General features: G+C 35.2%; 1 protein-coding gene across 2 annotated transcripts in view; it reads left to right on the top strand.

The window, feature by feature from the left end:
* The window catches only part of LOC149567287 (uncharacterized), a 47,657-nt gene extending 32,916 nt beyond the window's left edge, over positions 1–14,741 (top strand). For both annotated transcript variants that reach the window (XR_016362391.1, XM_089820452.1), the window contains exon 7: positions 14,290–14,741. Coding sequence is in view for 1 of the 2 variants with exons in the window: in XM_089820452.1 (XP_089676578.1) it covers positions 14,290–14,357 (68 nt within the window). In the remaining variant the exon portion in view is untranslated. The remainder of the gene's footprint in view (positions 1–14,289) is intronic.
* The last annotated feature ends 797 nt before the right edge of the window (positions 14,742–15,538 follow it).

Here is a 15,538-nt window from a genome sequence, read left to right as displayed (position 1 = left end):
ACGATTAACTATCTTTCCTTGCATACAAGTAAAGTAAATGTATAACCTGAAATAGAAAGAGGAACATACGAGAAGTAACTAGTGAGTCTTTAATTAGTTGTGCAAGCATTGGCTTTCGGTAAGAGGAGAAGCATTGACTTAGGCTTAACCTCTCAACCTCGGACCATATTCATCCCCACACAATCTATTGAATAGAAATGCCCTCCCTACCCTACGATTAGGCTTGGGATCCCTTTAGTCCAGCCACTTGAGCATTTCAGTGTTTAGAATGTCCACACAGTTATGGACGGACATGTCTGAATAACTAGCACTACTGACATCAAGTGATCATAGATGGCAAACATTTCTTTAATGACCTTGGCCAAGGTTTTCGGATGGGTTCAATTACTCGATCACCACCGTTCGACTTGACAACAGGGGAACGATAAGTATGAGCATGCATGAGCTATTAAATGATTTTCCTTTTTCAAATAATTTAGAATTGTTATGTCATGTCTGGTTTTTATTTCTTGTTAATGCAAATATCTATCTCACCTCTTCACCTCTTTCTTGGCTATATAGCTGGGTGAGTCCCAGGTGTTTGAATCTCAGAGCAACCAACTCTTTTTGTTGATCCTCAACTAATATAATAATATTACATGTTTCTAGCTTATCACATTTCTGTGACCTAAGAAATATAGCTTTAAGACTTGTAGAATAAATACCATTTGATTTTGACATTCAATGGCATAATAAAGATATGATATCATGTTATGGATACTTGGTTTTGACTCATCATAAGAAATTCTGTCCTAAAGAGGAGCTAACCGATGATTTTTAAACAAAGATGATTTACGACATATTCTGGAATTGTATCTTACTGCTGAAATTTCGAAATGTAATAATATCTAAAAATAAAACATGTTATAATCATTGGGATATGGGGGCAACCACATAACTTGGTAAAATTTTGAAATATAATTGAGTCTTGGCTGGATGCTATCAATCAGCCCCCTTCACAGAAAGAATTCTGGATGCAGACTTAGTGTGATTACTAATCATGTGCTTCATCAAGGAAATATAAAATGAAAGGGAAGTTATCATGACAGAATTGTTATGCAGGGAAAGAACGAAAAAAAGATCTAAGAGGAATCCACTGTAAGAAATACTGCAGAGGTATATATCGTCTTGGTCTCTCATGACTTCCATAATTTAAAGAGGTGTTTGATAACTTCTTGGCTTCCAAGAAGCCGTAACTCATAAAGAAAAGACTTGGCTTCTTGATCGCCAATATAATATGCCAAATGTGCATTTCGATTTCTAACAAGAAATTGAATAAATATGAAAAAAGATTTGAAGGTTATAAATCGAGGATAATTTACAATATATTTATTTACTTGCATGTAGATATATTTATGAGTTGGCATCATATTATATATTTTACCCAAAGTCGTATCTATTATTATGTGTATCTAAATACATGTTTTGTTTGGAAGATTATTTTATCTTCTTGTACATGTATTTAAATGTATGTATTAGATAAAATCTTGTATAAAAATAATATTATTGTGTCACCTTTATTTCTATATCTATGTGCACGTACATAAATATACATTACAATGATGTGGCGGAAAAGTCAAACAAAAGCCATTTGAGGTACGCATTATTTTTAATTAATTCAAAAAATAACTAATATTTTAAATGTTTATTTAATAGCTCATGCGTGTCCATCGATTGTATCTTGATGTTCACTTACTAAGACAGTTAAAGGTCATACCTGTCAATCTGATAATTGGACTAAGCTTGTATTCAATTCCGTTGATCCCATTTAGCAATGCTTCTCCCTTTCATCTTCTTGTGCAACCACTCGTGCAACATTTTTCAAGATAATAACAAGTTCCATGATAAATCCATAATAACATTTAATGTAGATAAGAAATTTAGTTATTGATCATAATTCCGAAACCAGGAAACTACTAATCATCATATGACAAACAGTGGATAATGACCATCATCATTAAACAGTTAATATAATGAATACAACGGATATATTTAACTACCATTTTCACATGATTATGAAAGAAAATCCATTCAATTCAATGGCTATAAATAAATTTAAATTAGGTCAAAATTTGAGATGTAACAGTAAAGATCACAAAGTTCTCTTTCTACACAAGCTCCCACTTAAATAATGATTAGCTCAAAAAATTCTCTAACCAATAACGAGGACCAAAGGTGATCAGGTTTAGGTACCACTTGTAAGGAAGCAAGGTTTGTGGAAACAACTTCTTACACCAATTTCAAAGGGAATGATGTACAAAAAATTGATTCAAACTTATTACAAATAGTAGAGACACATTCGTAAGCATATAAAGATTTATACTATGACATAATGATTTAGGTTGAGAAAACACTATTGAGAGGAAAAACCTATCTCGAAAATCTCCACAATGTATTAACAAATCTAAAAGAGGATTACATTACACTTGCAAGGCAAGTCTTTACATGAGTATCTTATCTTCAACAAACTTCAAAGAATTTTTGCACCATTTCAACTACACCAGTATACCTGCAATTTCTTATTATCATATCCACCTCCCCAGGTATCACTTTATAAACAAATGAGGAAATTGGAAATCATAAATGGTTTTCAAAGTCATGTTACAAAACCACCAAAAGATGTTCCCCAACTTGGGCATGATTTCCAATAACCAATCACTTGTAACCTCCAATTTGACCCACTCAACATGGGTGACCAGCTTGCTCATAAAAGACCATCTCAAAATAGGCATTTCATGACAAAAAATGTGTCATAGCTTGTTTAGCTTTCAAAGTTTAGATGCTAAAAAATGGTTCACAGCTAGTTTTTTATCACCTTTGCATCCTAACTTGTCCCATTTTCTCAATTCACTAACTTCGATCTTTTGGCCAACTTGATCATCATTCAAACTTGTTTCACAATGTTCTTTGAATATCTTTCGAGATGTTTTTCATCATTTGTAACCGTTTTCAGTCAAATCCAGATCACCTCTGAATTGATTCATATCTAATCTAAACCTTTTGAAACCGATTCAAACCCATTCCAATGTCATCGAAATCACTTGAAATTAACCCTAGTAATCATCATCGGTCCTTTAGATATTGTTTTGTCCTTTAGTGCCTTATCAACATTCATCAATTCATGTCATGTGTCCTTGGCATGTCATCATTTTATCGATTCGATCCTTGGCATCATCATTTTCCTCAATGCCTTGCTGTCATTTGTCATCAATTTGATCCTTGACATTGTTGAGTCTTTTAGTGTCTGATCATGTCCTTATCCAATTTATTTGATAGCATTGACTATGTCTGTTGATCTTTTGATCAATCCTATAAATCAATTTCAGTCAACCTATGGCATTTGCCAAATCCGTTAAATGCCATTTCTCATCAATCCTTGTCATGTGTCCTTGATAAGTCATCAATTTCTATCCTCATCTAGCATAATTTATTTCATCAATTCGATCATTTATTTGGCTTTGATCCATCTAATTCTATCACATTTGATCTGCATTTTGTATCACAATCCTCCAATAGGGTTATCCCTATGTTTATTTCATCATTTGTCCAATCATTTTTATAAATTTTTCCTATAGGATTAGATAGCCCATAGTCGATTCCTATGTCTTAATCATTTAATTTCATTTCATCTTATTAATTCTTCTTCTTTACTAAATTTCTCAATTAATTAATATTTCTCAATTAATTATTCCCTTTTCATGAATTATGGGAATTTCATATTTCCTAATTCCTAATTTCCCATTTTTTGATTTCGTTTTTCCTAAATTCTAATTTCTAATTTTTGAGGGGTTTATGAGTTTTTAAATTAAAAAATTCTAACTCTTACACATTCCCACTAATTGTGCTTCCACATCCTATTTTCTAGCTTCCACTCTTACACCTTCCTTTTTCCAACTCTTACACTTTCCATTCCTTTTCTTACACCTTCCCTTTCATTTTCCCCTTTTCCACTAAATGTTTTAATATGTTTCTATGCACATCTCTTACAATTTGTCATAATGTGCCATTTTATGACACATTTTCTAATTTAAATCTCTTAATCATAACAATTTTCTAATTTGTGCAATTTAACTATGACAATATTCCAATTGCACATATTTCCTTCCACTCTTGCATTTGACTCTCAAATCCTATAAATTGAGCCTCTTTGCACTAGTTTTGCTAACCACATTCTCCTAGTATTCTTGCTATCTTGTCATTTTGTCATCATCATATCATACTATCATATCATCATCTTGCTATCATATCATAGGTGCATCTTGTCAAGATCAAGAGCTACATCAATTTCAACGTTATGGAGAAGAAAGGAGAGCATAAAAGCTCAACTTGAAAGGGGGTTTATTGTTGTTTAATCTCTTTCATTTCAAGTTGCTTTTATGTTTAAACTATGATTGTTTGCATAAGTTTTATGAGATTTATGGCTCTCTCATTATTATGCATTCTCACCCTTTTTCTAGTCCTACACAAAGTAACTCCTATTCTTGGCGTTTGTGCATCAATTCTATCATTACTTGTAATAGAATCCCACAAAAGAGGGGCACTCCAAGTCTGCCAAATATATCCACCTTATGACAGCATACAGTTAATACAACAAAATATAGACATGGCATCGAAGGCCTTGGACAAATTCTAGCGCCTCATTTTAAGTGGAACACAATTTATTTATTTTGTGGAGGATTTTATATCATCCACAAAGAACTCATAGTTAGAGCACAAATATAATTAAAAGACATAATAAAATATGTCAAAATTTACAAGAAAAAGCCAAATAATAAATAAATAAAATAGTATATTTACAAATGTTGAGATACCTTAATTCCCAACACATTGCAAAATATGAACATGGATGGATGTGTTGAAATTCAAATTTTACATGGTCTTTCTAATAACATTGAAATGACTACTCATTCCACAAAATGAACATGGATAGATATCAATAGTCAGATTCCATGGTTACCAGGAGACCCGTCTCCCCCCTAAAAGTGGCGTCTCGGAGACTTTTCGCGTCTCCGGAGACCTCAAAAAAGGTTGGAGACTTCATGACGAAGTCTCCTGAAGTCTCCCCGTCTCCTAATCCAAAAAGTGAAGTCTCCCCGAAGTCTCCTGATAAAATATAAATGAAAAATATAATATTAAATAATTTTATATATTTTAGCCCTCATTTAAATGTTTTTAATGCAAAAATCTAAGGTACTATATGAATTTCGTAACAACTGCTTGGTGATGTACGTCACCTACAGGAACACGATACAAGTCTAAGACAACATATTGGAAGCTGTACAGGATTGCAGTAAAGATCCCAAATCACATAAATTTATGCGGCTGAGGAATTAGGGTGCAAAAACTGTTGTTAGTGCATTAGAAGATAGTATTACGTATGTTACAGAAATCTGATATGCAAATGCTTGATAATAGTATTATTCCTCATGAAAACCAAGCATCTATTTGCTGATAAAGACTCAGCGATAACAGTGATAGACTAGAGGTTTTATGTATGTTAACATGAATTTATTTGGTCCCATATTTCTGTTTTTTCAAGAGGATATCATGTTTCAGTTTGATGTATAAGTCGTATTTGTTATTCGTACCTGTTTATCTGCTGTTGGCAATATCCTAGTACCAATATAGGAATCTTTGTTAGTTGAATTTGTGTAACTGGAAAAACAACACTATTACAAAATGATTTACTCCCTTTTAAACTAAGCAATCCTAACTCTTAGTTAGAAAATAGAAATCCTAAGTGTGTCTCTATGCATGCATCAATGTTGAATAATTCAATAATTTTCACAAATTTTTTGTAGCAATGCCAATTTGTCAGGTTTTAAAATCTATTTCAGTAATATACTTCTGTATCTGACCGCTTATTATTATTATAATCTTTGACAGTTTGACTCTATGAATCTATTTTAATTTTTAATGTGACAACACTAGTATTATTAATTTATTATTTACTTTAGTCTTTTAGTCTTACGGTATTACTATTTTGAAATTTTGAAATTTTGTATTTACTTTTAGTATTAGACTCTTTAAGTTTAAACTACTAAAAATTTATCTTAAAAAAAAAAAAAAAAAAAAAATTTGCCGTCTCCAAGTACCCCCGTCTCCTATTTGAAAAATTGCCGTACCGGTACCAGTACCAGTACCGGAGACCTCAAAGTCTCCCAGTCTCCCGGTGACCTTGTCAGATTCTATATGGCCCCTCTTTTGAGATTGAAGAAAATAATGGAAGGCTTATAGCTTGTATATCTTCATGGGATGGCTATATGCTTATTTGAACGGGTGGAATTATTACGAAGTAATTGGTAAATATTTGCTTGTTATTAATAGAGACCAAGAGGTCTATAAATGCAAAAGAATAAAACGATGTTTCCTTAGGAAACGATCGTAAAGAATAGAGATTTTCTATTCTAGTTAAAAGAAAGTTAAAAAAGCTAACAGATAACTACAAATAACTAAATATTAGAAATATTCTAATATTTACAATAGATTACAAATAGATTACCATTAACTAATAATAGACGTTTATCTATTATCGTAATACCCTCCCTTAATGGTTAATCTATCCACAACACCAAGTTGTTATCTAAATTTGACAAACTTATCAGTCTCAGGAGGCTGGGTGAGAATGTCTATAGTCTGATCTGTGGTAGGAACATACTGCAAATTTATTGTCTTGTCTTCAACCAGTTGTTGTATGTAGTGACAGTGAACATCCACATGCTTGGTTCGTTCATGGAAGATTGGATTTCGGGCTAACTTGATAACATCTTCGTTATCAACAAACAGAGTAGTTGGTCCTGCTGGTGACATCTACATATCCCCAAGCATCCGACGAAGCCAAACAACTTCACATTCTGCTTTAATAGTCCCTCTGAAGAAGAGAGAGAAACTACTTGTTGCTTCTTATTGGTCCATGTGATTGCAACGGATCCCAAACTAAACACATCCATAAATTGACTTTTTATCGTAACAAAGCCTGCCCAATCTGAATCTGTGAACCCACTGAGTCTAGGATTAGAACTTCGAGAGTACAAAAGTCCATAATCTGAAGTGTCCTTCACATAACAAAGCACATGCTTTGCGGCCATCCAATGATCAACCTTAGGAGTTATCGTAGAACATGAGATATAGCTGACTGCGAAGCTGATATTAGGCCTAGTAGCAGAGAGGTAGATGAGGCTACCTGCTAGTTGCCTCTATGTAGTATCATCAACAGAAGGAGAGGCTTTGGAGATAATTTGAGACCTTTCTCCATAGGTGTAAATGTAGGCTTGCAATCTTGCATACAAAATTTGTCCAATAGAGCCCTGACATATTTGGATTGAGAGATGAATATACCAGAAGACTATTGCCAATTCTCAACACCTAGGCAATAATGCATGAGCCCAAGGTCAGTTATATCAAAAGATTATCATAAATTATGTTTGATTCCCTAAATCAAAGATGTCGAATTGCTAGTGATGATCAAATCATCCACATAAATAACTAGAAGGATGATGTCACTATTAGTAGTCTTGATGTACAAATTTGAGTCTGAAGAACTCCTCTTGAAGCCTTGATTACTGAGGTACTTATCAATTTTTATGTACCATGGCCGAGGGGCTTGCTTCAAGCCATAGAGAGCTTTTACCAATCTGAGAACTTGATGGTTTTTACTAACAACCTTGAAACCAGGAGGTTGTGTCATGTAGACCTCTTCATGGAGATTCAGGAAAGCACTTTTGACGTCCATCTGATGGACCTTCCAACCAAACTGTGCTCCCATGGCGAGGACTAATCTGATGGTACTCATCTTTGTAGTAGGAGCAAAGGTCTCCTCATAATCAATGCTTTGACGCTAAGAAAAGCCCTTCACAATTAAACGAGCTTTCTGCTTATCCAAAGTACCATCCGATTTGTATATGATTTTGTAAACCCATTTGCAGCCAATAGGTTTCTTCCCTGGTGGAAGATCAGAAAGGACCCAGGTGTTATTCTTCAGTAGGCTCTAGTGTTCAAATGTCATGGCCTGTTCCCACTTTGGAATTCCTTTAGCCTCAAAATATGTTTGAGGTTCAAACGCACTATGAATGTTGGCCATGAGAGCAAAGTTAACAGACTCTGTAGGTTTTCTCTTTTTCTGAGCAGTTCTCCCATCGATGAGCTCATCATCATGAAGATCAACAAGTGTCTTAGCCCACCACTTAGGCCGGAGAGGAGAACGACCAACAATAGTATCAGGAGATGCTTGGTGATCAGGTTCCTCATCAAAAGAATCTAGATCAAACTCAGATGAAGCATCTACAGATCGAGGTGATCCTTCAGGAGAAGCTAGAGGTGTCTGTACAAAGACCATTGGTATAATTGGAGCTGCAGGAGCTACTGGAGCCTTCCCATCACATAGACGTAATGGAAGCCTAACTCCCAAATCATGAGCCTTCATAGGCTGGTTTGTTGGATCAGGATCATGAGAAATAGGCATGAAAGGTCCTCGCTACTCATCAAAGACTACATCATGACTATAGATGAGACGAGATGTCTTAGTGTCAATCAAGTGGTAGATTTTGTGAAGACTATGCAAGCACGAGTTTTTGACTATTGACATCCAATTTGGTGCGTAATGCATGAGGGATCCAAACAAAAGCTAGGGAGCCAAAAACATTTAAGTGACTGATTCTAGGCTTGCGGCTTGACCAGGCCTCTTCCAGAGTTTTACCTTTGACCACCACTATGGGTGATCGGTTCAATAGATAAACTGCAGTGTTAAGTGCTTCTACCTGGAACTTCTTTGGAACATGTCTGTGTTCGAGCATGGATCGAGCCATCTGAGTGATTGCATTGTTCCATTGTTCAACTACACTATTATGTTGTGGTGTGTGGGGTGTGGTTAATTGGCGTTTGATGCTATAAGTGTCCAAGAAACTAGAGAAATCATTAGAACGAAATTCACCCCAACCTAAGAGTAATAATAGATTTCCTAGGCTCTTTTTCAACTAAGGGTTTAAAATTCTGAAATATAGGAAATGCATCTAATTTCTTTTTAAGAAAATACACCCAAATTCTTCTACTAAAATCATCAACAAACAACAGAAAATACTTGGACCCAAGAATAGGAGTGGCCATAGGGCCGCAAATATCAGCTTGAACAAGATGAAATACTTGAGAAGTGCGCCATGAATCGCCACTTGTGAAAGGTGTGCGATGTTGCTTCCCAGCCTAGCATGCATCACAAACTCCAAGCTGTTGAGTCTAAATCTCTGGCAATCCAAGAACAAGCTCATCTCGAGCAAGCTGTGAGACATAATGCACATTTAAGTGCCCATATCGTTGATGCCAAAGTGTGCTAACAGAAGACCGCTGAGCAACCATAGCTAAGTCTCAAGAATCATTAGAATTAGTAAGTCCGAAAAGACCATGGCCCTCAAGACCCACTACAACAGTAGACTGAGTCGCTTGATCAGTGATGGTGCATTGATGTGAACTAAAGGTGACATCAAAGTGTGGAGAATGTCGTAGTAACTAACTGAGTGAGAGTAGATTTAGTTCCATTCTTGGAACATAGTACACATTGAGGAAAATGAGATTCCTCCTAGCAGACTGAATTTGAATGTTACCTTTGCCGACAATAGTGTACTCTTCTCCACCACAAAAAATAACAAAATCGGAATAAGGTTGGTAATCAGTAAACCAGTCTTTTTAGTGAGTGAAATGACGAGAGCCACCTGAATCAATGTACCAGGTAGACGACTTCACATGATCTGCAGGTCTTTTATCTATAACGTTGTAAAAGGCAGATTCTGTCTGCTCAATGTGCTCTGCACTATTTGCTTTGGGCTGCGAACTTGATTACTTAGATTGTGCAGATAAGCTTTTCCGACATTCAACCTTCATGTGCCCAAACTTGTGGAGATAGTTGCATTGAATGTTTTTCTTTCGAGAGCCATCTAAAATTGGAGCAAAAGACTTCTGCTAAGACTACTGATGAAACTTGCCTTTATCCTTCTGAAAGGATTTAGTAGCAAAGACTTACTCTGTAGAGGTGGAGCTAGAACTGCTACGGAACTGTTGTTTCCACCGATCTTGCTGAAGCAGAAGTGTGCAGAGATTAGTGAACTTCATATCAACACCAAAAGACGTGATATTGAGAGTCTCGATAAAATGCTTATAGGACTTTGGTAAACTCCAAAGAGTGATAACTACAATGTCCTCTTCCTCTATCTTGAGACCGATGGCAAGCAATTGCTCATGGATTTCTTGAATCCTATTCAGGTGTGCTTGAAGCGAGTTTCGCTCATCCATGATAATAGAAAACAAAGTGTTTTTCAAGAAGAAAGCTCTGCTTTTTGTCAGAAGTGTCATGAAGACCTTTGAGATGTGTCCATATCTTAGTAGCTGTCTTGCTGGATGGAATCTAAGAGAGCTGATCATCAGTCACAGATAATTTGAGGAGCATCACCGCCTCTTGATTATTCAGATCCCATGTATCCTAATCAATACTAGGAGTAGTCAGACGCTTCATAACACCTAGAACAATTTGGTTGGTATTCTGATATTCAAAAATTGCTATGATTCGTTGCTTCCAAGTGCCATAATTTTGACCATTGAATTTTGAGTTGTGCTTGAGAAGGATGTCCGTTAGAGATGCCATGGCACATTTTTCAATGAAAAAACGTGAAAATCTGTGAAGGCACGTTCTTTGAGGCAAAAAAAGGAAGACCCAGAAAATTTGAAGGATGACTCTAGAAGAGCTTGAAAATCTAGAAAGAATATGTTGTCGGTTTTTGGATTTGTTGGCTTGAAAATTGAGGCACAAAAATCGAGGCGCTTGGATAAAAACGGACGACAACCCAGTTAAGCTCTCGAAAAAACCATCAAGAATTAGTAATAAAAAAGATTCCGAGGTAAAAAATTAGGGTATCGAAAAAAATTAGGCGGCAACGATGAAAGCTCGGATTTGCAAAAAAATGGAGTTTGGGAGGCTAGGAAAATGCTATTTGAGGGTGCAAATAGCTGAGCTAAGGTCGTTTTTGGCTTGGCAAAGAAAAAACGACCCCAAAGAGAGTGTAACAAACGTGCATTTGAAGAACGGAATGCAAAAAAAAGTCTGCAAAAAACGGCATGATTTGCAGCAAAAAAATGACAAAAAAAACACTATTTGCTGCCCAAAAACAATGGCGTTGGATGGAGGTACGAGTAGAGCAGAAGATTGCTGGAAAAAAGACCAAAAAATGACTTTGTAAAACATGATTTGTAGAGAACGGAACACCAAAAAATGGTCCTTTTCAGCAATTTGTGTATGTACGCAATTTGCCCTAAAGAAATCGCGAAAAACGACCAATAGAACTTCACGTTTTTCAGATGCCGATGGACAAAAATCGCTGTTGATGGTGTTTCGGACAAGCAAACAAACGAGCAAAGCAAAGGGTTGATGGCGCAAATTTCAAACAATGGCCAAAAAACTATGAGAGCCTAGACGATTTTCTCAAGAATAGAAATCTCAGAAACAATTTTGAAAAATTTGAACAAATAATTTCAAAAGAAATTATAAATTTGTCAAAAAAAATTGAAGTATTGGCTTTGAGACCATATTACGAAGTAATTGGTAAATACTTGCTTGTTATTAACAGAGACAGAGAGGTCTATATATACAAAAGAATAAAACAATGTTTCCTCAGGAAACAATTGTAAAGAATAGAAACATTCTTCTCTAGCTAAAAAAGCTAATAGATAACTACAACTAACTAAATATTAGAAACATTCTAATATTTACAATAGATTACAAATAGATTACCGTTAATTAGTAATAGACGTTTATCTATTATCGTAATAGGAACGTTCCACCTTTTTCCCTTCGGGTGCTTTCCTCTACTTGGAGAGCATTCTCACTATTTGATAATTTTGTCGTTTATGAAAAGTTCTTGTTTTGGAGCTACCTTCTATTCATTCGGTCAGAAGTCCTCATGTAGTTGTACTGCTTTTCAAGATTCTTTATTACCCCTTTGAGGTGGCACAACACTATGTTCTTCCTCACTGGAAACTGATTAGCAACTTTGGAGACTTCAATTCTTTATTCTATTTCACAAAAAGAATGAGACCATTACCTTCGATAATATAAGGCTAGTAGCTTGGGTTCCTTGTTCAACTCATGGGCTGCTTGATTGGAAAAATACAAAAGACAGGGAACTTGAAGAGATTATTCATATGCATTTGAAATGAGTAAAACTGATACAGTGAAATAATTACAAATATCAGGCGAAGATGCCATGACACATTCCAAATTCTAATGACATGCAACTACTGCTGTCATAAATGAAATTGCTACCTTGCTATGTCCAATGGTTCTGTTGATATATCAATCGACTACATTGTCACTCAAAAATTTGAAATGAGGTTAAAAGTATGTCTTAAACTCCTCTTTAGACTCATTAACTAGAAATATGGCTGATTATCTCAATAATTTTATCAGAGTGATTTATCATGATTGTATTTGGATCACTCGTGGAGATTGCACTTTGTTTACAAAGCTTTGAGCAAGATGACTTTGAAGATATACCATACTCTTTGAAGGTTAGAACATGTAATAGATTACTTTAGATCTGCAGTGTGAAGTTCTTCAGCAAGACCTATCTCAAGTTGGGGTACCTACAAATTCTATTACACCCATAGATATCCAGGAGAGAACCTTCTTTGGCTCTGGTGAGCCTCATGACATTAACAGCAATGATGAATGACATTCACAACTTATTCTTTCTTTTCTATCTTGATGACATATTTTAATATTTATTTTTAATAAACAGGGCGAGATCTACATCATATTCAACATGTTCTCAGCACTTTGCAGCATCACAAATTGTATCCATATTTGGAAAGTCCTTTTGATATGATGGAAATATACTGTTCTGGATACGTTGTGGATGCACATGAGTTACATGTGGATTTGGCTAATATTCATATTTTCAGGGTCGGCAAATTTCTACAAGAAGGTTTGTACTTGGTTTCTCATAGATTGCTTGGATCCTTGGTAAAAATCAGAGAAACAATCGAAATTCAAATGCAGACTCTACTTTGCACCAATGCACATGTTATTTGATCTTTATCAACCATCTGAGGTTGAGATTGATGCATCAAGCTACACACTTGGAACAGTCTCAAACTCAAATTATCACCTTTTTGTTACAATAGTGAAGCTTTATAGCATTTGACTGATGGCATTATCCCATTTATCTTAGAGGTTGACACCAATGTGTTTGAACTATTAGTCTATTATGTATTGGGAGGGAGATCATTGTTTACATAGACTGCAAACATTGAAGTTCTTGTAGACATATTTGAGCAAGATTGACATCATAAGGGTCTCAATATCTTCAGTAACTCCATTTCATCGGGCATTATTGTTCTTAACATGTGGCTTTGAGAGCAACTCTGTTAGAATTGTACTCATTTATAAAAATCTATCATAAGTTGCATAATGGTGAGACAACTTGAGATCACTACTTTCAGGATGAACTTCTGTATAATTTGGGAAACTTGTATGTACCACATGAAGCATAAGGTTAGAAATTGAGTTGGGAGGCTTGTTTCAACAAGGTTGCAGCTCATTTTACAGTTGTTAACATACTGAATTAGTGTCAAATTTCATGAAGTGTTGAACTATACTTGTGCCATGGCACATAATTTGGTCTAAATGAGATGCAATTTGTGAAATGTACATGCAAACGATGTAATGTAATAGGCCAAATGTACAGGGTGGAATTTTGCTAACTGGAGATATCAGGGTGGAATTTTTCACGAGGCCCTAAAATTCTGTGTCATTCTTTGTATGAAATCCTATACTTGACAGGATTTTATAATCTTATATTCTGTTGGTCTCTCATTGTTCCTCTTGTGTGATCTGAATTTCTATATTAATCTCCCTGGAAGTTCGACAAAGCATAATAATTTATCTAGCAATATTAGCCCAAGTGTTTGCCTGTTTTCTAACACTTGCATATTGTGAAACACATTTTACTTTCTTATATGTAAGGTAGTAACAGGAAAGGAAGATAATATTATTAGGAGAGAGAACAATGTAACATATGTAGAACTATAGAATGTTTGCTTTTTTTAAGCATATGCATGATGTGAGCACGGTTTTATTTTATCAGATGTGGAGCAGTAGCAGGAAATGCTTGTGTTTTAGATGTATATGCCACATTTGGCAAGTAAGATTTATATGAACAACTTTTTAAATAACTTTTGTTACTTATTTCCAACTCTCATTTCATTTTGCAGGGCTTTGGTTCAAAGAAGGCGAACTTTGTGAGTGGACACAAGATATAATACCTTGGTTGAGGGAATAAATTTTGAAGCCAAGATCCCTTTAAGAAATTTTGTGCATGTGGGAATTTCCCATCCTTTTGCAGAATTTTATCGTATTATTTGCCTTTCGGAGAAAGTGCAATTTAATACTGTGTTTGGTAATGCATATGCAATTTCATAGTCAATTCAATTTAATATCTGATCTCAGTTCTAGTATTTAGGATTTCCTTAATCAATTGCAATGAGAGTGCATTAGTTTATGCAGCAAATGTTTTTTTTAATAAAGAACGGTAATAGATAATTATTATGGAGATCTCTTATGAAGAGGACAGAGACTCATAAGTTGTGTGGTTCTTTATAATCTAAATGCATGTCATAAACAGGGATTGGCATATCTCTTGTTATGTGACATGCCTTTTAATGTATGTTTTGTGATGTCAAATGTTTAGATCTCTGTGAATTTGTTGTTTCTTGTTGATATTCATATGTTTTGTAGCAGTTCCAAATTCATATATGCAACCAAAGAATCATTCAAAATGCTGACATTCCATCTTGGCTTGTTTAAGGTTTTGTAGAAAAATGTGATGTTTGCTCCCAACATATATTTGAAAGTTAACCAGTGCTGCATGCATTGAGAGACATTTTCGTACATATTGTTGCTCATGTGAGTTTCTGATCTTGATTGCAATACTAGGTCAGTGTCAAAGCTCAACTGAGGAAATGCACAAAGCATGTATGTATTTTCAAGGCAAAATGTGGCATGTTCAATTGCTATGTGTTAAAGGTTTTGGGAAACAATTGGATATGCCTCCTTTACACAGATTCGGGCTCTAACAATGCACATACACTAAGTACAGACATTCTTTGAATCGGTATAAATGATAAATACGATTTGTAAGGGCTGCTTGAAAACTAAATAGTTTATCTGCATATATATCATGCTAGATTCCCTAGGAACAGTGTACTACGCTTATAAAGATGAACCTATCAAAGCATATGAGAACCAACCTTTTCCAGAAGCACAATCGGTATAATAGCCTTAGTTGTGAGGCTTGAAGCAAGGTGGATTAAGCAAATAATCTGCATAAGCGAAGGGAGTGCTTACATACTTTTAGACTTGTATGTGCATAGATCCTCCTCTTGGGATAGAGGAAACAATGTTGTGGGTGAATTGTCTTCAGGGGAGGCCAACCATAAAAGAATAATGCCCACAATTTCAATC

Source organism: Cupressus sempervirens, chromosome 3 (assembly GCF_028749045.1).
Source record: "Cupressus sempervirens isolate cs-2001-9-10 chromosome 3, ASM2874904v1, whole genome shotgun sequence".
Classification (NCBI taxonomy): domain Eukaryota; kingdom Viridiplantae; phylum Streptophyta; class Pinopsida; order Cupressales; family Cupressaceae; genus Cupressus; species Cupressus sempervirens.
The sequence above is the reverse complement of the archived record's forward strand: the minus strand, read 5'-3'. Positions and strand labels throughout refer to the sequence as shown.